This window comes from Puma concolor, chromosome B3 (assembly GCF_028749965.1).
Source record: "Puma concolor isolate L17-30 chromosome B3, mPumCon1.1.hap2, whole genome shotgun sequence".
Taxonomy (NCBI): domain Eukaryota; kingdom Metazoa; phylum Chordata; class Mammalia; order Carnivora; family Felidae; genus Puma; species Puma concolor.
Window position 1 is genome coordinate 81,174,150 of NC_141672.1, and position 26,862 is coordinate 81,201,011.

At 35.9% G+C, this 26,862-nt stretch overlaps 1 protein-coding gene across 1 annotated transcript in view; it reads right to left on the reverse strand.

The window, feature by feature from the left end:
- AQR (aquarius intron-binding spliceosomal factor) overlaps window positions 1-26,862 on the reverse strand; it is a 98,892-nt gene that overhangs the window by 45,077 nt on the left and 26,953 nt on the right. Inside the window, exons 8-17 of the mRNA XM_025918898.2 lie at window positions 25,280-25,348; window positions 24,084-24,184; window positions 20,164-20,240; window positions 18,522-18,586; window positions 17,280-17,396; window positions 15,843-15,956; window positions 13,794-13,897; window positions 8,103-8,205; window positions 5,482-5,602; window positions 2,414-2,555 (exon numbers count right to left, since the gene is read on the reverse strand). Of these exons, the coding sequence (XP_025774683.1) occupies window positions 2,414-2,555; window positions 5,482-5,602; window positions 8,103-8,205; window positions 13,794-13,897; window positions 15,843-15,956; window positions 17,280-17,396; window positions 18,522-18,586; window positions 20,164-20,240; window positions 24,084-24,184; window positions 25,280-25,348 (1,013 nt within the window). The remainder of the gene's footprint in view (window positions 1-2,413; window positions 2,556-5,481; window positions 5,603-8,102; window positions 8,206-13,793; window positions 13,898-15,842; window positions 15,957-17,279; window positions 17,397-18,521; window positions 18,587-20,163; window positions 20,241-24,083; window positions 24,185-25,279; window positions 25,349-26,862) is intronic.

Genomic DNA, 26,862 nt, shown 5'->3' on the forward strand with positions numbered 1-26,862 from the left:
TCTTAGTCTAAGTAGTGCTTTAAATTTTACATTAAGTAGTATATCTGGGAAATCTGTAACATAAATTCTGTAGCCACACTCCCAAACTGGAAAGCACTGCCAAAAATGACATGCTTACACAGATAAAGAAAAGCTATATTCCATTAAAGTCTTTGTTTTATAAGAAAAAACCTACACATTTTGTAATATCAAAGAGTAAAACTAATTAAAAACAAATGTTCTGCATCCAGTGACTTGCTTAGTACAATTTCTAAAAGGTAGTAACTATCACCTCCTCCATTTTTTACAATTTTACTACAGTATTAGTTTATACACCATAAAATTCATTCACTGTAAATGCACACATTTCAATGATTTTTGGTAAATTTGCAGGGTTGTGCATCCATCACCACAATGTAATTTGAGAACATTTCCATCCTATGTATGAAAGATCCCTCTCATCTGACTACAGTCAATCCTGTTCCTATACCCAGGCAACCACTAATCTATTCTCCCCAACTTCTGCTTATAAAATCTACCTGCAACATGAAGCATTAAAGAGGACAGATTTCTGCCTGTATGTTGCTCAGTGGTTTTAGCAGCCTGAAAACATGATCATTAGAATCATGCACTGAGTAAAAATGCCTCTCTTCTCCACCTTCAGCACACACGAGCAGAAAGAAGTCTGGCCTCTTTTTAGATCTCATCTTTTTCTTTTAATGTTTATTTATTTTGAGATGGGGTGGCGAGAAAGGGGGACAGAGGATCCAAAGCGGGCTCTATACTGACAGCAGCGAGCACCATGCAGGGCTTGAACTCACAAATGCAAGAATCATGACCTGAGCCACAATCAAAAACTCAAACAAATGAGCCACCCAGGAGCCCCTAGATCTCATCATTTTTATGAAAATCTAGAAAAGTTTATTATCCCAAGTTAAAACTCTCAAAAACGATATTTTTCCTCCTTAGCAGAAAATAATGTAAGTTAAAAAAGTTTCCTTTGTTAATAGACCAGAAGAACTCTAAGTATTTTTGGTTTATTTGACATTTAAGTAAAATGTAAGTGAATTCTATTTGATAATCTGCTAATTAATAAATCCCTAGTTTGCAAAATGGCCAAAATTAGGTCCAGAATCTGAGCATATACACGCAAGGTAGCCATAAACTGAAAGGAAGCTTCCGATCAAACACTCCCCCCGGGGTCCAAACAACAGGCAATAATTTCAGCAAAGCTGTGGGCAGGGATGATCAGCCAGTGAGTATACAGATCTCACAGTGCTAGCCTGCCTACTGACTCAACTGATTATTAAGTCAAAAATACTTTATGTTGTGTTTTATAGTCTCACCCAGAATAACTTTTCACATAATAATTAATTAAAAAATAGAAGTGTGTATGAAATAAAATGTGGAAGTGAAAAAATAGATCATAATCACAGTGTCCATGTAGCTCTCTGTAATTAGTAAGGAGAGAAGTCTGGAAAATACCTGCATCAGTTCATATTCAAAAAGTGTTAAGCTTTGCATACAGAATGCAGCATAATTATATGTGCACGCATGGTATGACTATAATAAAAATTCATTTTACAGAATTAATTTTACTAGTTTATGGTCACTTGTGGTATATAACTTACCCTCATCAATTCCATACTTAGAATGAAATAATAAATGAAGGACATAAAGTCATGTCTAAAACGAAAACTAACCTCCACAAATCTCCTAATGCAAAGCTGCTTCCAATAACTAGAATGAAAGTCTTTTCTTAGCTAACGGAATTCCAAACATGAGCTAGCAGGCAGGGAGTTTAAGCAGAAGACTTCATCAAATAATGAGCCCTACTCACGGGCCCCCAAATAAATCCTGATTTAGTCTCTTCAAGGTAATCTATGGATGGAGGGCCAAGGAAGACTTCCCAACGTTCCATTCCATGTGATGCTCAGCAATGCTCCTCATCTCTTGCCAGGTGCCTTAGAGAGGCTAACTGAGGTACTGGTGACAGCCACAAGAGCAGCTGGGGTAGCAGAAGACCCTTTATTATAAGCTCCCAGGACTTAAACCGTCCTGCCCTAGTACAGGCCCACTGGGTCAGCCCATACCCTCCCTCTTTACCCTTTTACTCATGTTCAACCTACTCTCCTCTACACTTCTTCCCTGTCCCGAGAATGATGACCTCTCCCCCCTTATTTCCAGTCCCCCACCCCCAAGGATCCAGAGACATATTTTATATTTTAGCACTTTTGATATACTCTAATCCACATTAGAGAATTTCTCAAAGAGTAAATTTACAGAAATCAGACAATTTCTCAAAGAATAAATATCATATTTTGGAGGGCATCTACAAGCCAGGTATACTATTTCTAAACACACTTATGAGGTTTCTGACAGAGGTATGTCACGGTTTGCATCTCTTCATTACAAATGGAACCAATTTACTAACCATGGCTTCATTCTGCTGACACTATCCTCGATGTCCTGCCTAATTTCGTAAGTTGATTCTAAGCGGAAGAGATTAAAGTTCCTTAGAAGGTAATCATGGAGAGTCAAAAATTGCAAATTCAACTTGGGAAGAGCAAGACAACCTGAAAAAGAAAACAACACCCACATCCAAATTATTCTCTTACTCAGACAGCTGTACTATGTATAAAGAAATGTACCACAAATTTGGTAGAGTCTAATTTAATGTTTAATATGCTGAAATACAGCATATTTGATAAGGTCCTATTTTTATTTTCACACAGAACTGAAACCAGGTTAAGAACTATCTACTAAGAACTGGAAAGGAAGAACAAATCTCATTAATACATATAACCACATATCAATAATTCATATACAAACAATCTTCTAAAAAATATTTGAAGATACTTAAAATTAATATAGTCTCAAGTAGTTTAAAAATTCTTCCTTTACTAATTTTTATTTGGCAAAGCTCGAAGTAATCAATGACCATAAACTAACCCCATGACAAATTTATCGCAGAACCTAATTAGTATACTACAATGCATAAATCTATCTCCAGTGGTCATTACTGTGCTCTGAATCTCGTCTTTTGGCTAGACTTTAAGGATACGGCATTGGTTGTTATTCCTGGAGTTACTTCCATTCCCACTGTACCAAAGCAATAATGAACCTAATAGCAAAAAACATAAATAAAAAAATGGGGGGCACCTGAGTGGCTCAGTTGGTTAAGCGACCAACTTCGGCTCAGGTCATGATCTCACAGTTTGTGAGTTCGAGCTCTGCATCAGGCTCTGTGCTAACAGCTCAGAGCCTGGAGCCTGCTTTGGATTCTGTGTCTGTCCGTCTCTCTGTCTCTCTCACACTACCCCTCCTCTTCCCCTGCTCATGCTCTCTCTGTCTCAAAAATAAATAAACATAAAAAAATTTTATTTATTTCACATCATTTATGTTCATAAATTCTGATTTATAATCTGACTCAGTATCTTTCAGGCCAGAGGCTAAGGGAAAGCATCTCTTTGAGAGCACAATTTTATTAAAAAAAAGAAAAAAAGAATTAAAATGTCACCATTCTGCAACCATCATCGAATTAACAAATCTAGCTGTTAAGCAGCAATGGCAGCTAACATCATACCCACAAAAACAACCAGACATCATGTGCCTCTGATGAAAGAATACAACACTACCAAGAATCTTGCCAGAGAGAAAACCTTAAGCCTGATCAAGCTTCTGCATTCAGGTACCAATCTGTAAGAAAAATAAAGAGCAGAGGGACATACTCGGGTGTACACTGAGTAGTCACTAAAAAAAAGCTAGACTGTGGAACAAACACTCAGGTTCTTCAAAACAAAAGGAAGGGATATGAGGTATTTGTAAAGTAAAAGACATTTAAAAAATGTGCACGATTAACTATCATATGTGGGTGCACAATTCGGTGATAAAACTATGAAGAAATATATAGTGATTACTATGGAAGTGAAGACATGGTTACTTTCAAGTGGAGGCAGAAGCAGTAACTAGGAAGGAGCTTATAGGAGGGTTCTGGGATGGCTGACAAGGTGGTTATTTCTCTTATGATACTTAGTTAAGCTCGATATTTATTCTGTGTGGCTTTCTAGATCTGTGTTTATTAAAAAGGTCCAAAAAAGGGGCCAAAGATTTTACAAGAATTTTCTTTACAATTCTTACAATATATCTATTTTTATATCTGTCCCAATTTCTTCCTCTCCCTGGGAGCTAGAAGCAGTCTGTATCATGCAGTATTAGCTTTGATCTTTGCCTATTTATTATCAGCAGATGTTGAGCCCCCAAAACACAGGGCCATCCATGGTCACGAAAGAACAATGGCATGATATAGTCAACTGTCTGAAAACAGCTTAATTACAGTGAAACCATTTGGCAACTAATATGGTTCTGAAATACTTTCTTTCTATAAAAGCTGAAAAGATTTAAATCCCTTTTCCTTTAAGTTCACAGGAATGAAAGAAGAGCAATACTTTCTATACCTGGCAAATATGTTTTATATGCTGACCAGTGTGATTGAGCAGCACCGAAAGGTACATGTATGACTAGGTCTATGTTTAAGAAAATATAAGCTGTTTACTGCCAAACAAAATATGAAGTGGTATCTGCTTTGTAGGAACTGATCAGAAAAGAGATGGCATACATCCATGGTCATAAATGCTTTTAGCATGAACAAACTGGAAAAGTGAGAAAACAATGCACTGGCCATTGTAAGAATGAAAAAAATAAAAAATGAAGACTGCCTACTCTGAAATCTAGAAAAATTTTGGTGCACTGCGTATACTAAAGTTATGGCTTTAGGACAGGACTCTGAAGTATCCATTTTAAATAAATGTACCACTGGTGAGGTCTTTAAAACAGCTAAGCTTCTCATAATGATACCATTGTTCAAAAAATTTCCTTAAAATTTTTTTTGAGATATGCCTTCAAAATACGTCACAATATACTTCAGCATATACTCAATTTTGGCGAATTCTCATCCTTAAAGGATGAACAAAAGCATTTAGGAACAAATCTGCTAAAATAGGTAAACAAACCAGGGAATACTATTTTCAATCAGACTAGGGGTTTATTATTAACAAATGACAATTTTTGGTGGTCATTAACTGGCTTAACAAGGAATTCAGAAGAACTTCTAAAAAAGGCTTTGAAATAAAACACTACCAAACAAAACCTATTACAGTGACATAATGAAAGCTACACTTCCTACACTATTAGGTTCCTTACAGTACTTTTATTGCTTATGGTCATATTTTATAAAGGATGACATATGTACATGACATAAAATACGTATACAGGTGCACATCTGAGGACATGCACATACACACATTAGGACATGGTTAAATTTAATAAAAATCCTTAATGCTAAGCATTCGAATACTGAATAGTTTCCAGCTTTAAAATGAACTTGAAGGTACCAGAATATTACCCTAATGTATGTAACAGACAGAAGTACTTTCAGTTACCTATGATAAATTCTAAATTAAATTTCATGGCACACCTGAATCCCGTGCTTCTCTGGCTTACCTTCCCCAGAATAGTATTCAGTTGGGACAATATTTTCATCCCAAATGATTTTCTCAGTTGGATACAAAGGCATCTGGTTCAACTGCTGAATCTGAGAAATTCGACGTTCGTGACGAGATACCTAGAAACAGGTTCATGTAGAAAGTCAGAAGCATCTTTTGTTAAAATAATTTATGGAGAAATTCACCATAAAGTTTGAAATGAGAAGTTTCATCTCTTTCAGTTATGGTAGTACTTAGAGGTTTTTCTTTCCTTTTTCCAATTTCTCCATAAATCAAAGATGAAAGAGGCACCCATTACAGTGAGCTTTGTAATCAGATGGATCTAAGTTCAACTCCCAGAACCTCTATGTATGAGCTACATAAAAACTGGGCAAGATACCTGAACTTCCCTGATTTTAGCAATCTTTCAGTAAAACAGATAAAATACCACCTACCTCTCAGGTTTCTTATGAAAATGAAATAGAATACTGTAAAATAGCATCAAGGTGCCTTGCACATGACAGCACTTAGTATTCATCAATGTAAGAAAAAAATGGGAGCCCTAAGTCCTCGATTAAAGTTTTTATTCTTATACTAACTAAACAATATGGAAAATTTTGTTTATTAATAACCTGGTCTCAGCCTTCCTTGTAAAATGAGAGGTGGACTTGATGGCCTCTATGTAGATTTCCATTGTTAATATTATAGTAATCCTCTATTTCAAACACAGAAATAAGCTTGTTCCCTAATTAATATGTTAAAATAATGATATATTTGAAAAATGTGTCATGTTCTCTTCAGTAGAGATAGTATTATTTTAGGAAAGAAGACAGTGTGATATCATCTAACCAATATGCATATTTCAACTTCTTCATCATTATTCAGATATTAGAAGAATCCAAAGCCTGAGGAAATCATTTAGGAACAAGAGGAAATGAGAGATAATGCTGTAGCACTTTAAATTTTTAAATTTTTAAAACCGTTTTCTTTTTGGCATAAATATTTCAATTTTAAAAATAAAATCTTAGCTCTAAGACTGTAAAAGGCATAAAATCAAGCCTTATGTTTAAACCTGTTTTCCATTAGAAAGATTCCTAAAGAAATCCTCATTTCTTTGTATAGTAAGGATTTATTAATAATCCCCAAACCTGACTTATGAGAAACGATTTTACATTGTCAGAAAATAGGACAAGGAATTTTTAGAAAGCACTTGGCACTCGGAAATAACGAAGAAGGCAAAGATGGTGACCCGAGACATACATTTCACACAAGTAAATATATCAATAAAAAAGTATTTTCCACACATGAATTAATTTAAAACTCCAGGAATTTCTCTCCAAATGGCACTGAAGCACCTGTCACCAGGCTTAAAACATCTGCTATAATAGTTTCTGGTAACTATTCCCAAAGTAGCATATCTTCTTCTCTACAGTAAGGAATTGTATTTTATACCCTATATTAAAAGTATTAGCTTGGAATATATGTCACAAAACTGTGTGCCCATTATGGCTCTATGTTAAAAGATGTATATATACTCTTACATAGTGTATGTTTGTAAAGTTATAAAAAACATACTAAAAACTACTCAAACTATAGCAGAGGAAGGAAGTCCTTTAGGATCTTTTCAATAGCAAACAGAAAACAAAAAATTAAAACAAGGTTTTTTTGTTTTTGTTTTTTTTTTACTCATGACACTAGCAAAAATTGGGATGACTCATAACACCCAATGCTGGTACAAGCTTAAGGAGATACACTCTAACACACTGTTGGTGGGAAATGCACCTTTTTGAGGATAATTTGGCTGCATCCTATCTTTTAAATAAGCACATGTTTTAATCAAATAATTTCACTTCTAGGTACCTCTCCTAAATGTCCCCACATAGGCACAAAGAGGCATGTGCCAGGATCACATCATTATTTGTAAGTGAACACTGCAAACAACTTAAATATTCATAGTGTAGACATAATTACTCATAAATTTTATGAATGATTTTACTAAAGCTAAAAGTAAGGTATACTCCTTTCCCTCAAATTTTTCTGTGAGCCTTAAAACTGCACTTAAAAAAAAGAAAACCTTAAAAAAAAAAACCTTACCAAAAAAAGTATTAGTTTGAGAGATAAAGTCCACTACTTTCCAAAATGACTGAAAAATCCCTTAGAATTCTTAAACCACTAAGTCAGTGATAACTTATTTTCTTTAAACATTCCTGAGTTTTCTAATGATAAAGGTATACGTCAATATTCAAGGTACTTTAAATAACTTTTAAAATACACAGATAGAGAGATATGAATACATATGTATTACCTGTGTGTGTGTATGTAACTGTGACCTCTAAAAGGCAGGAATGGGGTCAATTATCTATGCATTCCCCATTGCCTGAATCCAGAGCCTGACAAAGAAGCTGCTCATAAATGTCTGTATGCAATGAATTCATGCCATAAAGCAGTTGTGAGAGGTAAAGTCTTGAGAAAAGAAATCTAACAGATGAGAAAAGAAATCTGACAAAACCAAATGATGATGTAATTGTAAAATAGGTAGCAACGATCTACTTACCCTTTAGCCCTGGAAAAAAAGACATACCCAGGTCTTTAGGTATGATTCAAAATGGTAGGGAAAATTCAAAGAACATTAACATTTACCAGCAATTCTAGAAGAAATTCTTTATCAAAAGTTGTGTCTTCATTTTTAGGAAGAGTTGGTAACAAGCAGAGGTATGATGCCACCTGGTGGAGTGTATTTGAACTGCAGAATAAGGAATATTCAGATCAAGAGTATTCTATTAATTTAACCCTAGTTCATTTTTGAAACACCTAATTTTACAGATGGCTTAAAACATTTTACCCAGAAAATATAATCCTACGATACAGCAGAAAATTTAAAAAAAATTACCAATGAAAGTTAATCCCCTTAATGTAGGCTCTCAAATTATCATCTGCATACCCCTATGGTCCCCTGAGACCCTTCTAGGAAGTATGCAAGAAAAATACTATTTTATATTAATACTAGGACATTATTTGTTTTTTTCCACTGTCTTTACCTACACAGTGTAAAGCAATGGTGGGTAAACTGCTGACATAGGGTAAGGTGGTGGCACCAACCAGGACTGTAAGTAGCCATAGCATTCCTCACTACCCCATGCAGAGTAAAAAACATTAAGAATGCAATTAATGAAGCAGCAAAATTAATATATTAACTAAAATTAAATTAGTAATTAAAATTATTAATATAATTAAATTTGGACTCTTGACTATGCTTTTAAAAAATTCTGTGTGACAGAATGGGATGCACACATTTTGCACACAATTTTTGCTTGAAAGAACTGACAAACTATGGTTATTCAGACCTGAATAAATGGCAAAAAATTTTCAAATCTGAACAAACCAGTAACTTTAAGGAAAACAACTGATAGTATTTGTTACCAAAGATAAAATTTGAACTGCCAAGTGAAAAACTGGAATTCTAGAAAACTTGCATTCACCACCGTGAGCTGAACAGCTTTCCGTTACTTAAATACGTTTCATCACGCTCTCCAAATTCCCTCACATACTCTATCCCAGTCCCTGGTAACCACTAATCTGTTTTTGATCTCCACGACTTTGCTTTTTCTAGAAGGTCAAATAAATGGAATCATACATTATGTAGCCTTTGACACTGGTTGCTTTCATTTAGCATAACGCAACTAAAATGCACCCAGACTGCATGTCTGTAATCGGTTCCTTTTTATTGCTGAGTAGTATTCCATCATATGGGATGTAGCACAGCACGTGTATTCACTCACCAGTTGAAGGATATGTTTTTATTTATTTTTATTTATTTTTTCAACGTTTATTTATTTTTGGGACAGAGAGAGACAGAGCATGAACAGGGGAGGGGCAGAGAGAGAGGGAGACACAGAATCGGAAACAGGCTCCAGGCTCTGAGCCATCAGCCCAGAGCCCGATGCGGGGCTCGAACTCACGGACCGCGAGATCGTGACCTGGCTGAAGTCGGACGCTTAACCGACTGTGCCACCCAGGCGCCCCAAGGATATGTTTTTAAAAGACAACTATAACTAAAGCCACTATATATATTTCCACACAGATTTTCGTGCAAACACAAATTTTCATTTCTCTTGGGTATATCTGTGAGAATACTAGATTGTACAGTAAGTACGTTTAACTTTACAGGAAACTGTCAAATTTTTGCGAACTTTGAATTCCTATCAGCTATGTATGAGAATCCAGCTGCTCCACATCCTTGTCATAAGTCAATACACTGCATGTTTTTTTAAAACAATTCTAATAGACATGTAATGGTATCTCATTATAATTTTAATATGCATTTCTCTAATGACTAATGATACTAAGCGTCTTTCTGTGGTGTTACTGAAATGCATTATCTTTGGTGAAGTATCTGTTCAAATCTTGAGCTAAATTTTTTTTTATATATATTTGAGAGAAAGAGAGTGCAAGTGGGAGAAAGAGAATCCCAAGCAGACTCCACAGCCAGCACGGAGCCTGACCAGGGCTTGATCCCACAACCCCAGGAACATGACCTGAGCTGAAAGCAAGAGTCGGACACTCAACAGACTGAGCCACCCAGGCACTCCCTGAGCTATTTTTAAATTGTTTTCTTATCACTGAGTTCTGAGACAGCCCATCATCAGGTACGTGTTTGGCCAATATTTTCTTCCACTTTGGGGTTGTATTTTCATTCTCTTAACAGTGTCTTTTCAAATAGTAACAGTTTTAAATTTTTATAAAGTCCAACTTATCCATTTTTTTTCTTTATGGACTGTGCTTTGGTGTCTATGGAAATGTTTGTACAAACCATAATCACACAGATATCCTGTATGTCCTATTAGTTCCCGTTTTGATAAATAGGTCTATGACTCACTTTGAGTTAATCTGTGTACAGAATGTGAAGTATGGGTTAAATTTCATACTTTGCATAGAGATGTCCAACCGTTCCACTATTGTTGAAAAGATTATCCTTTCTCCATTGAGTTGCTTTGGCATCTTAGTCAAAAATCAACTCACCATATATGTGCGGTCTATTTCTGAATTCTATTTTGTTCCGGTGATGTCTATGTCTGTCTTTTATTCAATACCACAGGGTCTTGACTACTGTAGCTTTACAAGCAATCTTGAAATTGGGTAGTGAGGATCCTCCAACTCTGTTCTTTTTCAAAATGGTTTAGGCTGTTCTCATCTCTGCCTTTCTATATTAATTTCTGAATAAGCCTGTTAATTTCTGGAAAATATTCTGCTGGAATTTTGATTGGAACTGAATTATATCTATGGATCAGTTTGGGCAGAATTCATACCTTAATTGAGTCCTCTCATCCATAAGCAAGGCAAATATCGCCATTTCTAAAATTAATTCACTTTAATTGCACAGAGTTCCTTAATATGGTTTCAGATACCACACTAAAACTAATGTTTAAGAAACTACCACTTGTCAAGTTTTTATATTGTATCAAAGAAAAATATTCACAATTATTTGAAAAAGCTACTGAAATATACTTCCCTTTTGCATAAGGCCTGATTTTCTTCATTTACTTCAACCAAAACAATCTCACAATAAATGAAATACAGAAGCACATCTGCAAATTCAACTGTCTTTGATTAAGTCAGACATTAAAGAGATTGCAGAAGTGTAAAACAATGCCACTTTTCACTATATTTTTTTAAATTTGGGAGAATATATTTTTCATTAATAATATGTATGCTAACATAATAGGATTTTAATTAGTTTTTTAAATAAATTATTTAACATTTTTCCAGTTTTAATTTCTATTATAGTAAATATAATGGCTATAATCCACATTAAAAAAAAGGTTTTTAACATCCTCTATAATTTATAAGATTGTAAAGAAGTAATATGGGCAAAAATAAATTCCCCATATGGATTATGCAGCTACGTTTAATGTAAAAAAAAAATCTATAGGGTGTTTTAAAAACATACTACTTTATAATCTTATGGGGAGGAAGGCCTTCTAACATAAAACATTTGCTATTGTTGTTAAGAAGACTTGAAAATTTAAAAAAAAAAAAAAAAAAAAAAAGAAAGGGGCGCCTGGGTGGCGCAGTCGGTTAAGCGTCCGACTTCAGCCAGGTCACGATCTCGCGGTCCGTGAGTTCGAGCCCCGCGTCAGGCTCTGGGCTGATGGCTCAGAACCTGGAGCCTGTTTCCAATTCGGTGTCTCCCTCTCTCTCTGCCCCTCCCCCGTTCATGCTCTGTCTCTCTCTGTCCCAAAAATAAATAAACGTTGAAAAAAAAAATTAAAAAAAAAAAAAAAAGAAGACTTGACATATAATTTAAAAATTGTAAACACTGTAATAACAAAATATACCAACACAAAATCTAAAGTGAGAAACTGAGAGAAAATAATTACAACACAAACTAGACAAAATATTAGTATGCAAAATAAAGGTTCTTAAAGAAATCAATATGACAAGCAATGAAATACAAAATAGCAAAAGATAACAAGAAGGTTACAGACAAAATGCAAATGGCCAAGAAAAATAGAAAGATGCTCAATTTCCCCAACATAATCACAAAATGCAAAGTAAAACACTGAGGGTTCTTTTATCTTTGGATTGGCGAAAATTAAAGACTAATTTACCTAGCAGGTAGGGAAACAAATAAATCCTCAAATTCTGTTGGTATAACTGGTACATACTTTTGAAGGGAATTTAGCAATATATAACAAATTTTAAATACATAACCCCTTTGAGTCAGCCATTCTGCTTCTGTGAATCCGTGCCAAAAATTTTTACATATAAATAAAAAGGATGTTGTTCATTAGTGAGTCATTAATAATGGCCAAAAATTTAGAAATTAAAGATTTGTCAATTGGAGAGTGATCACAAAATAGTATGGCAGAGTTATTCAAAGGAACTTTCTGCAGTTCATTAAGAGAATGAAATAATTCTATGTGTCATTATAAGAGTTATTATTTGGGTGCCTGAGTGGCTCGGTTGGTTAAGCGTCCGACTTTGGCTCAGGTCATGATCTCACAGTTTTTGAGTTCGAGCCCCACACTGGGCTCTGTGCTGACAGCTCAGAGCCTGGCACCTCCTTCAGATTCTGTGCCTCTCTCTCTCTGTCTGCCCTTCTCCCACTCAGGCTCTGTATCGCTCTCTCAAAAATAAACATTAAAAAAAAAAGAGTTATTAAATCTTCTTATGAAGATTCAATAATCTTCCAAGTTAATCAACTTCTACGTTAAAGCCAAGTTTGTTTCATTTTAGAGAGCCATAATGAGCTAAACATAATTTCTCCCAAGAGTTAAGGACAATAGGGAGATAACAGAGCACAGTTAAAAGTTAGGTTTGAGGGGCGCCTGGATGGCTCAGTTGGTTAAGCGTCTGACTTCGGCTCAGGTCACGATCGCTTGGTTTGTGGGTTTGAGCCCTGTGTTGGGCTCTGTGCTGACAAGCTCGGAGCCTGGAGCCTGCTTCAGATTCTGTGTCTCCCTCTGTCTCTGCCCCTCCCCTGCTCATGGTCTGTCTCTGTCTCTCAATAATAAATAAACGTTAAAAAAAATTTTTTTTTAAATAAAAAAATAAAAGTTAGGTTTGAATCCTATCTCTGCTGCTTACTTGCTATTTGACCTAGACAAATGACTTAACAATTCTGTGTCTCAGTGACCTTATACCTAAAATGGTACCTACTCCTCACAAGAATGAAAGTCTTGAGGATTATTTACATACTTAGTAGAGTGCCTACCACGTAGTACAAACGTATTACTACATTTTCAAAAATGTGTACTAGCTGAGTGCCAAAGAATATTACTAATTTTATAAATTTTAAACACACAAAAAGGTTTCTAACTCATACCTTTGATGTCACATATGAACATTTACTGATTTCTGTTGTATATTATGACTGATGGGATACCAGTTTTATGTTCTACTTTAAGAAAACTTTATGATCTAGGAAAAATGTTTAAGTTATGAAAAATATAAATTTTGGGACACCTGGGTGGCTTAGTTGGTTAAGGGTCCAACTTCGGCTCAGGTCATGATTTCGTGGCTCATGAGTTCAAGCCCCATGTCCGAATCTGTGCTTCCCTCTCTCTCTGTCTCTGCCCCTCCCCCGCTCATGCTCTGTCTCTCCAAAACAAAAATAAAAACCATTAAATTAATAAATATTAATTTTGCTCCCAAAATAGATGATCAATAATTATAGCGAAGTGACTTAAAGATACTAACTGCTGGAGAGAAGCATTAGTTTTAGTTGTCAACAAAGCGAGCAGTGCAACAAGTTACATTACTTAAGGTAGTGCAAAATGATTAAAAACACAAAGAAAATTAAAATTCCGTTTTCTTTCCATGTTGACTTACCTAAGTGGTCCAAAAAACTTGACCAAAGATTCCCGAGTATCTACTTCTGCCACATTTGAGAGTGCAAAATCATAGAGTTCAGGGAAATGTGCAAAGGCAGCTCTCTAGAAAACGGGAAAAACAAAAACAAAACTCAAGAACTAATGTCTGCATATTAACAATAAACTACAATTTATGTACTATATGATAAAAATATTAAAAGATATATTAATGCACTTCTGTTTCTTATATGCTTCTCATATGTGACCTCTGCCTTATTTAGCCAGAAGCATTCAATACAATGGGGGAAAACCAGAATTATTCTAGCAGGAACGCAAAAACAAGAGTCAGTGTTCAATTTTTTATTTCTAAGTTGTATTTTGAACATACATGAAACAGCCAATAAAGCTACCTTCACTGACAGGAAAGGAGAGAAATAAAATACCTGAAGAGATAGCTTGAGGGAGAAGCCAAAAGTACAGTGTGTTTGTGCTTTGTTTTACTTAGGAACTCTGGAAAGAAAGGACTTCACAGGGTTAACACCCCCAGCCGCCATGGGGTAAGCCACAAGAAAACAGAAATAGTAGCACTACAGTGACCGGGTAAGAGTGTATGTGATAACATCCCTAGTCTTTCTCAATGCCCACGTGGCACAGAGAAATCCGGAAGTTTTCATGTGCCCCACAGTGGGATGACACAAAAACCTGCCAAGGTTACTGCTGAGCATGCCATAGGGTTACTACAGGCAATGGTGAAATGACCCTGCAACCCAAGCCTGAGAGTGAACTGTTGAAGCTAGGAAATGAATGGGAGTCAGCTCTCTGGAGGACTCCAGCATCACCAAGAGCAAGAGTGCGGCCTCGTCAGCAAGGAGATAGCCAAGCTCCTCAGGAATCATCATGCCATGCCTGTGCCAAAAGAGCAGACCACAAGCCGCGCCAGCTGTGGTTACTTCAAGGGCAGAAGCAGAAGGACAAAAACACCAATGCTCTGAGCAAAGCAAGAAAAGACATGTAAGCTGTGCAGGTCACTCTTCTTCCAAAACAATGAGGCTATCTCAATGCTTCCATATACCCAGATGCCATTTGGGGAAAGAAGAGGGAGAACAGAGAGTCCCTGAGAGATAGTGGAATTGATTATGAAAGACATTTTGAACTTAAGTTTGACTCTTTCCCCAAAAAGATGGAAACAGAAAGGACTGAATTTCTCCAAAGTGACAAATAAAAGCTTCTTTCTACCACCAGAAAGGGCAACAGCAAGAGGAAATCAAGAACAGAAAACAAAGGTACTCTGTTGACACAGCTGAGCTGTACTGGACAATTTCGGTCCCATTACCTATGTTTATCTTTAAAATTTATAAAATGCTCACACATACTTTGTCGATACATTGGGAATACTCTTTCATAAATAAAACTGGTAAGTATATGCACCAAATTGGCCCAGTAATTAATCAAACATTTCTGAGTGTCAAATATCAGTATCTTGATTCTCAAGATTGAAGACTATGAAGAAAGCCATTTTTTCCCCATGAATTCATTAGAAATAGTAATATTTTAAAAGTAATATTTAAAAATATTGTTTAAAGTAATATTTTAAAAGTAATATTTTAAAAACTTATTTAAAAAATAATTAAAGGGGCGCCTGGGTGGCGCAGTCAGTTAAGCGTCCGACTTCAGCCAGGTCACGATCTCGCGGTCCGTGAGTTCGAGCCCCGCGTCAGGCTCTGGGCTGATGGCTCAGAGCCTGGAGCCTGTTTCCGATTCTCTGTCTCCCTCTCTCTCTGACCCTCCCCCGTTCATGCTCTGTCTCTCCCTGCCCCAAAAATAAATAAACGTTGAAAAAAAAAAATAATTAAAATATTTAAATAAAATATTTAAAAGTAATATTTTTAAAAAATTTAAAAATTAGCATTATTTTAAGTATTTAAACATTTTAAAAGTAACATTTTAAAAGTTCAAGATGAAACACTATTAAATTAGTAGTTTTTTATACCTGTACTACATGAAACTACATTATTTATGAACCAACTTGATGGGAGCAGAAGCACAGGCTATACTGCATTTCAGTCACCTGGAGAGAAGTGATTCTGTCATAGTGAATTGTAGTCATCTCATTCTCTGTCAGAGCGTTCCCAGTCTGGTCGTTAATCTCAAAACCAGTATAGAACTTAAGCATGTCCAAAAGCTGAAAGGATACATTAACATTAATAAACTGTGTGAACATAAGAACAAGAAACCACAAACAAAAACTACTTATTATAAAGATTAAGTAAGTCTGTATACCTTCTCCGAGGTGCTGGAAAACTCTGGAATATAAACACTGCAACAAACACTTCAGAACATATCCAAACATGTTTTATTTGTGTGAGGAAAAAGTATGTTTCTTGTGAATAAATTGTTAAGAGTCTATTTCATATACACGGTCTACTTCTACAGATAGGAACTTAAATTGAAATCCCAGTACTGAACGGACATTAAGGATTTAATCAAAAGAAGCCAAACACCTAAATGGAAAAAAACAAAGTACACCACTGCCAATTTATGGAACTACACCACTAGAGGGAACTCTTGAGGTCCTTTACTTAGGTAGGCCACTTAATACAGAATTTTCTGAATGAGGGTTTTGGAATTCATAATTGGAGATATTCTTCTCTGTGTGCTGCTACTATTAGGGAAATGCAGCAAGGTGAGGAAAGCTAAGATATTTATTCCTCTCATCAGTCTCCACAGCCATTAAGCCCTTTCTTTGGCTTAGTTCCTGCTGCTATAATGAAGGCCTGTTTTCCCCAGAGACACAGTCTACTGGCTACATTTACCTCAAATCTTCATCATTATTGATTCTAACCTATGGCAGAACAGATACTAGAATTTTAGTATGTTTTAATGCATGTGGCAAATCACTGGATAGAAATTTAGTAAGAGAATGAGAAAAAATATAGATACAAGATAAAAGAATTCTTAAAAGAATATATAAGCACACAAAAATTATATCTCCAACTATGATCTCATTGAAAGGCAAGTATTAGGAGTTTGGTAGAAGACTTTTTCCTGAAGAGGTGATGCGAAACAGGAAATGTGAAACACTATTACTTCCTTCTACTCAAGGTAGCAAATGAAGTGCACTGCCATGCTCTCAACGGTTTTGGTCACCACCGTCATATGGAAAGACAGCCATGAGAGGAGGGCATAGTTCTCTTGAAATTAATGCTCATCATCTACTGTATTCCACAGTGGTTACTAACATAAAATATATGAGTATGTGGGACTGCACTACCAAAATCCTAATTTAGTCCAATAATAAAATCACGTATGATTAATCAAAGCTCTTCATTCATTTGTTTTCTATACTAAGATTTGATTTTACTTTAAAATGACTAATTGGGAATTTACATTACTTAATTCAATATTTAGTAAAATTTCCTTTATATCACCACTGGCACTCTTGGTTGCATGGCAGAAAAAGAATCAATTTAGAAATGAAAATATGTTCAGATATATCAATGCTCACCTGGGAAAAAAGATGGCCATCCTCTTCTCTATGAACAAGATTGGAAAGGTAACAGTGAACCAAAAGGTGGGAGTCATCCAGAATGGTATTAAACCAGCGCCTTGTGGGGAGGAGGGCCTAAAAAAAGTAAATACCATGGCAATAAATCTGCATGTTCTCTGCAGCTAGAGGTAAACTCTACTGATCCTTCACTCAGAAGTGTCAATCACATACAAAGTACCCTCTAGTCTCCCAAAAGACACTGTGCACAAAGCAAAGGGTCTGGTCCATGTGTAAACAGGCGCAGTGGCAATGTTTATAAATAAAATATGACATTAGAAGAAATTTCACAGATATGAAAGCCAGTAGTTTTCAAACAAAATCTTCTATGAAATCTCAATATATTTTGGGTATAGATTTAAAAATGGTGCTACTCTGAGAGAAAAGGGACTGGGGACCTCTATATGGAGACTTCATCCTCCATTTCCTCTTACCACATCGTCCTGTGACAGTCAGCAAGACAATGCTGAGACACTGTGATCATCAGTTTGAAAACCACTAACCTAATCAAATATCCTCATTTTATAGATGAGGTTATTGAGATCCTCAGAGGCTAGCAGAACCAGAATCTGAATGAAGATCTCATGCATGGCTGCAAGTCCAATACTCTAATCCGTATGTCAAGAAACTACCTTCTCTCTCCAGATAAGAAATGAACACAAAGGATTTTCTTTCAATTTCCTGCAGTAAAGAGGGAAAGGAAATGAACTCAGTCTGAATTATACCAACTCTGCATCTGAACTCTCGGTCAAAATCTTGCACCTAGTATTATGAAATCTTCTTCCAGGATCTTAATTTAAAAAATTGACAATAGCAGCTATATCTTTCTTCACCAACAATATTAGGCACATTTAGAAAAGTGAGATTATTAAAGAGATGCCCATAAATCCACAACTTCAGCCACTATTAAAAACTCCATGATGGGGTATTAAAATATGATAGAAAATAAATTGCCACTGCTGGACCCATATTTAATAACTATACTACATGTTTTTTTCTACAAATAGCAGCCATCTGACAGTTATTTGAAAACTTAAAGAGCCAACTGCATTTTACTTTTGTTTCTCTGTTACACATAGAAACAGGTAAAATCTAAAGCCTGTCTGAGGTAATGAAGAAATATTTCATATATTTCACAGTCATATACTCAAACTTATCCACCATAATGATGATGTAACAGGAAAGTCACTGCAAATTTCTTACCTCCAGATCAATCATAAGTTCAATGAATCTTTCACAGTAATGAACTTTGTCCATAGTGACAGGTTCTGGACATAACAGACAGAACATGTTAAAATTTCCTTACTTAGAATCTACAAAGAACTTATCAAACTCAACACCCAAAAAACAAATAATCCAGTGAATAAATGGGCAAAAGACATGAACAGACACTTCTCCAAAGAAGACATCCAGATGGCCAACTGACACACGAAAAAATGCTCAACATCACTCATCATCAGGGAAATACAAATCAAAACCACAATGAGATACCACCTCACACCTGTCAGAATGGCTAACATTAACAACTCATAGATGTGGAGAACAAACTGAGGGTTGCTGGAGGGATTGTGGGAGGGGGGATGGGCTAAATGGGTAAGGGGCATTAAGGAATCTTCTCCTGAAATCACTGTTTCACTATATGCTAACTAATTTAGATGTAAATTTAAAAAAAATAATAAAAATACTAATATTAAGTAAGTGACTTAGATTATCAGCATATGACAAGTTTTTCTATACACTTAGGCTGGGAGTAACATTACGCCTCAAATCAGGTATAGCTGATGTATACCATTAGTATCTATTCCTCACTAAATTATAGGTATGATTTTCAGTTGTAAAATATTACTTGGAAGGTTGGCATTTATAAGTAATTCTGTTCTACTTTAGTGTAAACAAAGCAACAATCTCTGATGCAAAAATATAAATATGGTATATCTACAGAACTGTTCTTAGATTATATCCCATTTAGGAAATAAAATATTAACAAATGATACACCTTACATAGTATATATACACCTTTATTAAGTAAAAAGGATTCTATGTAGAGCTTGCAAACCCAACATAATGTAATTAGCCCCTCTGGATATATAGGCATATCTCCCTCCCTCCCTCCCTCCCTCTCTCTCTCTCTCTCTCTCTCCCACACACACACACACACACACACACACACAAATACAGTATAATCATGGCATATTTTTAAGTACATAGTCTACATAGCATATATTTGTATTTGTTTCATCAATAAATAGGGGCCACATTGGAGGGAATATCTTTCCCATTTTGCCTTATAGCTTGTTATCTCAAAAATCACTGTCTCCTGTTCAATCAGTATTTGATGCTGTCTAAAAACACTATTCAGTACCACAGGATAAATGCCATGTGGGTCTGTGACTGACTTGTTCAACATTGTACCCTAGCACCTTGTTTAGGATCTAGGTCTTGCAAGCAAACTCAAAAAATATTTGCTAAGTAAATGAATATTTCAATAACTATATAAAAAGAGAGGAGAGAGAGAGAGGCGGAGGGAGAGAAAGAGAGAATCTTAAGCAGGCTTCACATTCAGCACAGAGCCTAACGCAGAGCTCAATCCCATGGATGACCTGAACCGAAATCAAGCGTCAGACACTCAACCAACAGGGCTTACCCAGGCACCCCCAAATATGTGAATTTTTAACGCAGTCATAATACTCAGACTGGTCATATATATGAAAAGGGGAGGGCAGGTACATTGTCTTTATGATTTAAAACTGTTCTAGGAGCAGTTTTTAGATTAGAGGCTAGTCAATACTATAGGATCATCTAAACCACAACTTCACAAATGAGCTGAGAGGAAGAAGATAGTTACCAGAAGGTGGCACTGATTTCAACACAGAGATAAACTTCTGGATGAGTTGTGAAAGGAATCTTCTTTCTTGGTAGGCTCTAAAATCAGAGAACAACGTTGACCAAATTGTTTTTGAAAAATAATTATTTCAAAAGTAAAATTTAAATGCTGAACAAGCTTTTCTTACACTATTCAAATGTTCCACTTCTCTCTGAAATTAGGATCATAATTTGAACACACACCTGCTTCTTTGTATGTATACACAAGACTATGTAAAGAAAAGAAGAGCCTCATTACCGGCCTAAATGAGCCAACAAAGAAACACCACTTTCTCTTACCATGTTACTGTGAAGGTTTTCACTTGAGATTTAAAGGTCAGAACTTGAAAGGAGTTTTCAAAATTTCATTTACAGTCTGCCCTTAACATTCAAAATTTAACGTTTAAGTATATAGTTAAAACAAGCAATTTTATACTTTAGTATATTTTAAGTATTATATATAATAGAGTATTACAATGTCTGAAACTTAAATGCTGGTTTAAAGAACAACTTTGTACTCATTACTAATTTAAGATGCACTGTGTACCAGTCAATCAACAAACATTCACCAGGTATTGGACAGCTGTAAATGATTATGCCAGTCCTGGGGGAAATACAAAGGAGGGGAATGACTACATGACCGGAAACAAGTCATATAACATGACGATAATCAGTAACACAAACCAACATGTAATTACTAAAACTGGCTGACATTAAATGAGCACTTACTGTGTCAGGATCTGAGCTGTGTTAAGTGCTTCACTCGAATAATCTCATTAAATGCTGACAACAGTCCCATTAAACAGGTACTACGGTTCCAATAGGTTCCAACTGAAGAACCTATTCTTTCAACAACTACACATGTATTTTTTAAAAAATGTTTTAATTTTTATTTTTGAGAGAGAGAGAGAGAGAGAAAAGGAGCACAAGTGAGGGAGAGGCAGAGACAGAGGGAGACACAGAACCTGAAGCAGTCCCCAGGCTCTAAGCTGTCAGCACAGGGCCCAACATGGGGCTCAAACCCACCAACTGCGAGATCATGACCTGAATTCAGATGACCTTAACCAACTGAGCCACCTGATGCCCCTCAACAACTACACATATTTTAACTATTATACCAACAGCTGGAGTTTCAATAAAAAACACACAGCGTGGTTTGAAGTTCAGAAGAAAGCACAGTGGCTTGAAGTAGTTGGTCCAGAAGTGTTTGGAAGGTTAGCCTTCCAATAAAGTGGAGTGGAGGGGAAAGGGTACTTAGGGAAGGAATGTTGAAGAAACAATGAATACCCAGGGATTTGGGGGAGTCACAAACAAAACAGCTGGAGGTTTCTGAATGCCACTGCAAGGAGTTTAGAGCTTCTCCTCTAAGAAGGAAACCACTGTTAAGCTTGTGAATAGGCAAAGCTTGTGAATACGGGAAAACGACAAAATTTTCTATGAAGATGGCTTGTTAGGCTCATTGTTGTGGGAAAGCTGGAAGAAACATCAAATAGGAATTCATTGTAATGCTTTAGTCAAGAGGCTCTGGAGGCTTGAATTAAGATGACAGCAGTGTGAACAGGCAAAAGAGAGGAAGGACAAAAGATCAACAGGATTGGCTGACTGGATATAAATTGCTGGCCAAAGGACTGGAATATTCTAAGCCCAATTTCTGAAAGAATTAAGAGAAACTGGCCAGAAAATTAAGTTTAGGAGGGAAAACAATGAATATTACTTAAGCCAAACTGGAGTTCATGGCAAACAGAAGTACAGCTAACCCTTGAACAACACAGGTTTGAAATGTATAGGTCCACTCACATGCAGATTTTTTCAATAAATACAGCACAGTACTGGAAATATATCTTCTCTTCCTTAGGATTTTCTTAATAATATTTTCTATTCTCTAAGCTTAATTTACTGTAAGAGTACAGTATATGATATACAAAATATACAAAATACGTGTTCACCAACTGTTATCAGTAAGGCTTCTGGTCAACAGAGGACTATTAACAGTTAGGTTTTTGGGAAGTCATGAGTTACATGAGGACTTGTGACTGTATGAGAGGGTGGCCAGTGCCCCTAATCCCTGCCCTGTTCAAGGGTCAACTGTATACAGCAAAGAATTATTCAAAGACAGGGCCAGAGAGATTTATGATTAAATAGGTTTAAGAAAGAGTAGGTTTAAGAAAAAATAGTCAAGTAATGCAGATGCCATGTGATTAGTCTAATCAAGAGGCTGGGGTGGGAAGACACCATGAATAATGAGACTAGAGTTTGAAATTAAAGAAGGAATTTCCTACCCTGTCCCTAATATTTTCTCCTCGTGGCTCTCACTCCCACCCACCCAAACTCATTTTTCTGACATGTAGCTTTTCTTAGTTCTTCCTATTTTCAGTAACCACCAGCACAACTCCAGGTTCCATTTCTTTTTGTCCTCAACCCTCTTTTCATGGTTTATGTATCTCACTAAATAATCTCATCCATACTCATGAAATTACCAGCTACACATGTATAGAGTACTCTCCAAAGGGGATCAAACAATAAGAAAAAAACAGAAAGTCATCATAGGTCCAAGGGAAGGGAGTCTTCAGCATATATACATATGCAGAAAAAAAGGAGTGAATGGAAAAGAGCAATAAAAGATGGAGACACGAGGTGCCTGGGTGGCTCGGTTGGTTAAGTGCCCAACTTTGGCTCAGGTCATGATCTCAGAGCTCGTGGGTTCGAGCCCCACGTCGGACTCTGTGCTGACAGCTCAGAGCCTGGAGCCTGCTTTGGATTCTGTGTCTCCCTCTCCCTCTGCTCCTCCCTCACTCATGCTCTGTCTCTCTCTCTCTCAAAAATAAACACTAAAAAAAAAAAAAGATTTTAAAGATGGAGACAGTGCAAGGGGTATTGCTGCACTAGTCACCGAGTTAGCCTCGCAGAGAGAGAGAGAGAAAAGCCTCTTAAGAGTATGTGGATCCTTCCCGTTTCCTACTAATAGCACTTTGTGTGGTGAAATAAATACTTGCTATCAGACTTCCCCAACTCATAATAAATAGTACTATTAAAAGAAACCATAGGGGCGCCTGGGTGGTGCAGTCGGTTGAGCATCCGACTTCAGCCAGGTCACGATCTCGCGGTCCGTGAGTTCGAGCCCCGCGTCAGGCTCTGGGCTGATGGCTCAGAGCCTGGAGCCTGTTTCCGATTCTGTGTCTCCCTCTCTCTCTGCCCCTCCCCCGTTCATGCTCTGTCTCTCTCTGTCCCAAAAATAAATAAACGTTGAAAAAAATTAAAAAAAAAAAAAAAAAAAAAAAGAAACCATAATCCTCACCTGCTTCTTTAATCCTTATACTTGACTTATTTTTCTCCCTAACATGTATCACCATCTAATATACTATATAATTGATCTTTTTTTGGTGCTATCTGCCCCCAACTAGAATGTAAGCTCCACAGAATAGGAACTACTTCCATTTCATTCTCTATTATGTCCCCTATACCTAGAAGAGTACCTGGCAAAATGATAAACATTCACTAGTTGTTGAATGAATGAATGAATGAATGAACAAACGAATGATGGCTGGAGTGTATAAAAGTCACTATTAAGAGTAAGGGAGTGAGAAAAAGAAAGAAAAGTTGATTGATAGCTTGAAGATTGTGCAGAAAATTGAAAAACATCCATGACAGACAAACTACGGTCAAGAGGCAGGGAGAGGATCAATGATATACTTATCACTGGAGCAGAGAGAAGAGAAAGAAGAAAAACATGGTGATGTTGTGGTTCCCCCTTTAGACCTTTATGAAAAATATTCCTACGACAGTAAGAGCACTTCTTATTTATTTAGTTCAGCCTATATAAAGGAAACAACAAACCAATCAACATCATCTAGGACTTACAACCAAAATAATAAACCAATGTGGAACAAAATTTTGGCAACATACTGTTCTCTTGCTTCTGGATCCATCTTTTCATCATTCTTTTTAATCAAGTTCCAAAATTTTCTTAGCTTAGGGGTCTTTTTTAATTCTAATTCCAATCGTGCCTGAAAGAATGATGTGATATTAAATCACCAGTAACCTCAAAGTTTACAAAGGTAAATATTAGATCAACTATCAGCTAGTTTTCTAATGTGTGAATACAATATAAAGCAATGGGATAAAACCTGAAAGCAACACGACAAAACCTGAAAACTAAGAAACTAACAACTCTAATTTAAAAAAAAACTATTTAATTCTAACAATTGTTACTAATAATGTAAAAAAAAAAAAAAGAAACTGCCTTTTCTTATGAAGGTCATAAGCTCAATAATCAATTAAATTCCTTATTTCTAAAATGAAGGATTTAAATTTGAAAAATATGAGCATTAACACTTATTAGTAAAATCACTGAAGTTTGAAAAATGAGTCTAAAACAATGAACTTAGGAACAGCTGTCACAAGCAGACAAGGAAATGTCCATATGACTACATTCTTTCTAATGGCACTTATCAGTTAACTTAGCATTAAATAATTAGCTTAGCACTAATTATTTATATATGCCTGTTTTCATCACCATCACCGGTACCTATGAATGAGCTTGCATATTTGGCTCTATGCAAAAACCCATATGCAGGAAATGGTATTTTGAATAAAGTACTATACTAAAATTTGACAGTTGTAACTTTACTCCCCAAGATCAGTTAATTGGGTTTTGATACAGGCACATATTATCCAATAAGGATTTGATGAAAAAAAGGAAGTCATTAAACATAATCCAGACCTTCTCTTATAGCTATATGTACATTCTAATCTAAGAAAATAAAATATTCTAGTCTATATTTAGTCTCATCCAAAGGCACATGCAGAAATAATCACCGTAGTTTGCTAAATTTATCCCCCTTCTTTATGAACTCCATAGATATTATCTTATTTTACCTTATAATACTGACATGAGGTGAAATCTACTAGCTTGCAGATACATAAAAACTTTAAAACTGAAAAAAACTGCATCCATGACAAATTAATGCATAATAAATACATTTTGTAAACAGGAAAAGGGGTTTTTGGCCACCATTTTATACCTATGTTAAAGCTACAAAGTCTAAAACCACATTTTCCACTTGTAACACACATACGCCTAAGTTTCTGAAGATACTTACCGGCTGTAAGCCCATCCACATTGGGAGGGAGATTAGCTGCTGTACTTGACTCCGTATCAAGTCTACTTCCTGTTTAAGGCACAAAGAAAACAAATTTATACACACATCAGTATTTTAACTTAAATCTTTACATAAGGAAATACTGTCTTTTTAAGTCCCAGGGTGAAAACATGCCACCAATACTTTCAAATTAATGATATTTTAATATTAAGAAGCTTAATACTTTTCAAAAAAGATACAATCTTCATCATTTACAGATTCTGTATTTGCGAGTTCATCTATTCACAAATATGTATTTGTAACCCCAAATTCAATACGCCTAGTGCTGTCCAAGGGCGGCACAGATCAGTGAAAAATGCTAAGTTGCCCAACATGCAGTGGTTACAGACTTGAGGTTTTCAGCTGGGGGTGAACAAGGTAATGATCCGTCTTCTTGTTTCAGCTCTCATACTATAAAGAAGCATCCTTTTCTGTGTGTCTGTTCAGTGCTACCTTTCTCACATTTTTATGGTTTTTGTTGGTGATTTTGCTATTGTAAAGCACATGGTTGAAGTGCTGGTTAGTGTTCCTATGTGCAAGAAGGCTGTGATGTGTCTTATACAGAAAATAAGTGTATTACAGAAGGTTCATTCATACTTAAGTTATAGTGTTTCTGGCCATGAGTTCCATGTCAATAAAGCAACAATATATATTACATAAGGTATCTTTAAACAGAAACACATAAAACAAGATTATGTACTGATGGAATGATGAAATGTTGTGACATTGGCTTGTAGGCACCCAACCCTTTATTCTCCCTAGGAGCAATGGTTCAATTTTAGCTAATTCAGTGTCGGCAGCTGCCTCATAGACCTAACTACCACAAATAATAAGTACTGATGGCATGTTGAAAAAAATAAAGTATTTCAATAATAAACAAGTTTTTCAGTTAACTAAACCAAGTACCAAACTACTAATACTAATTTCATCTTGTTTTTGCTTAATTTCTGATAATCATGTCTATATTTACATTGACGTTGTTTAGTTTAATCAATGCTAGAGGTAATAGTGGCATCCACTGGGGGCATAAATCTTTTTTTTAATGCCTTTACAAGATTCATTTGAGGCAGGACCTAGAACAAGCAATAACTACCCATCTATCAACATTCAGTCTTCAGGATAAGAAAGAACCCTATGCATTCTCCTGCATGGGTCTAATGCACTCTCAGCTCAGTAGTACTTATTTTTAAATAAATAGGTATAGACCTTCAGATAACCACAGCAGAGCACTGCAAATGAAATATTAATTACTGTAAATATTTAACTCTTTAGAAGGATGAAAACTGCACCTAATCAAGTGAACTCAAATTAGAACTCTCCTTCTTGCCTGCCAGCCATGAAGCAGGACGAAAAAGTAACAAAGGTAGTTTTTGTGTGCAACTTATGGCACAGATCTCATTATGCAAAGTTCATAAAAACCAGATTCTTTGCTGCTCTATCTTTGGAGAATTTCCGTTCCTATTACCATTTTTCTTAAGAAAAAAGGAGAGATCCAGTACAAATCTATTTTAAAAACTGAATGGATCTTCTAAAATGTTTTTATT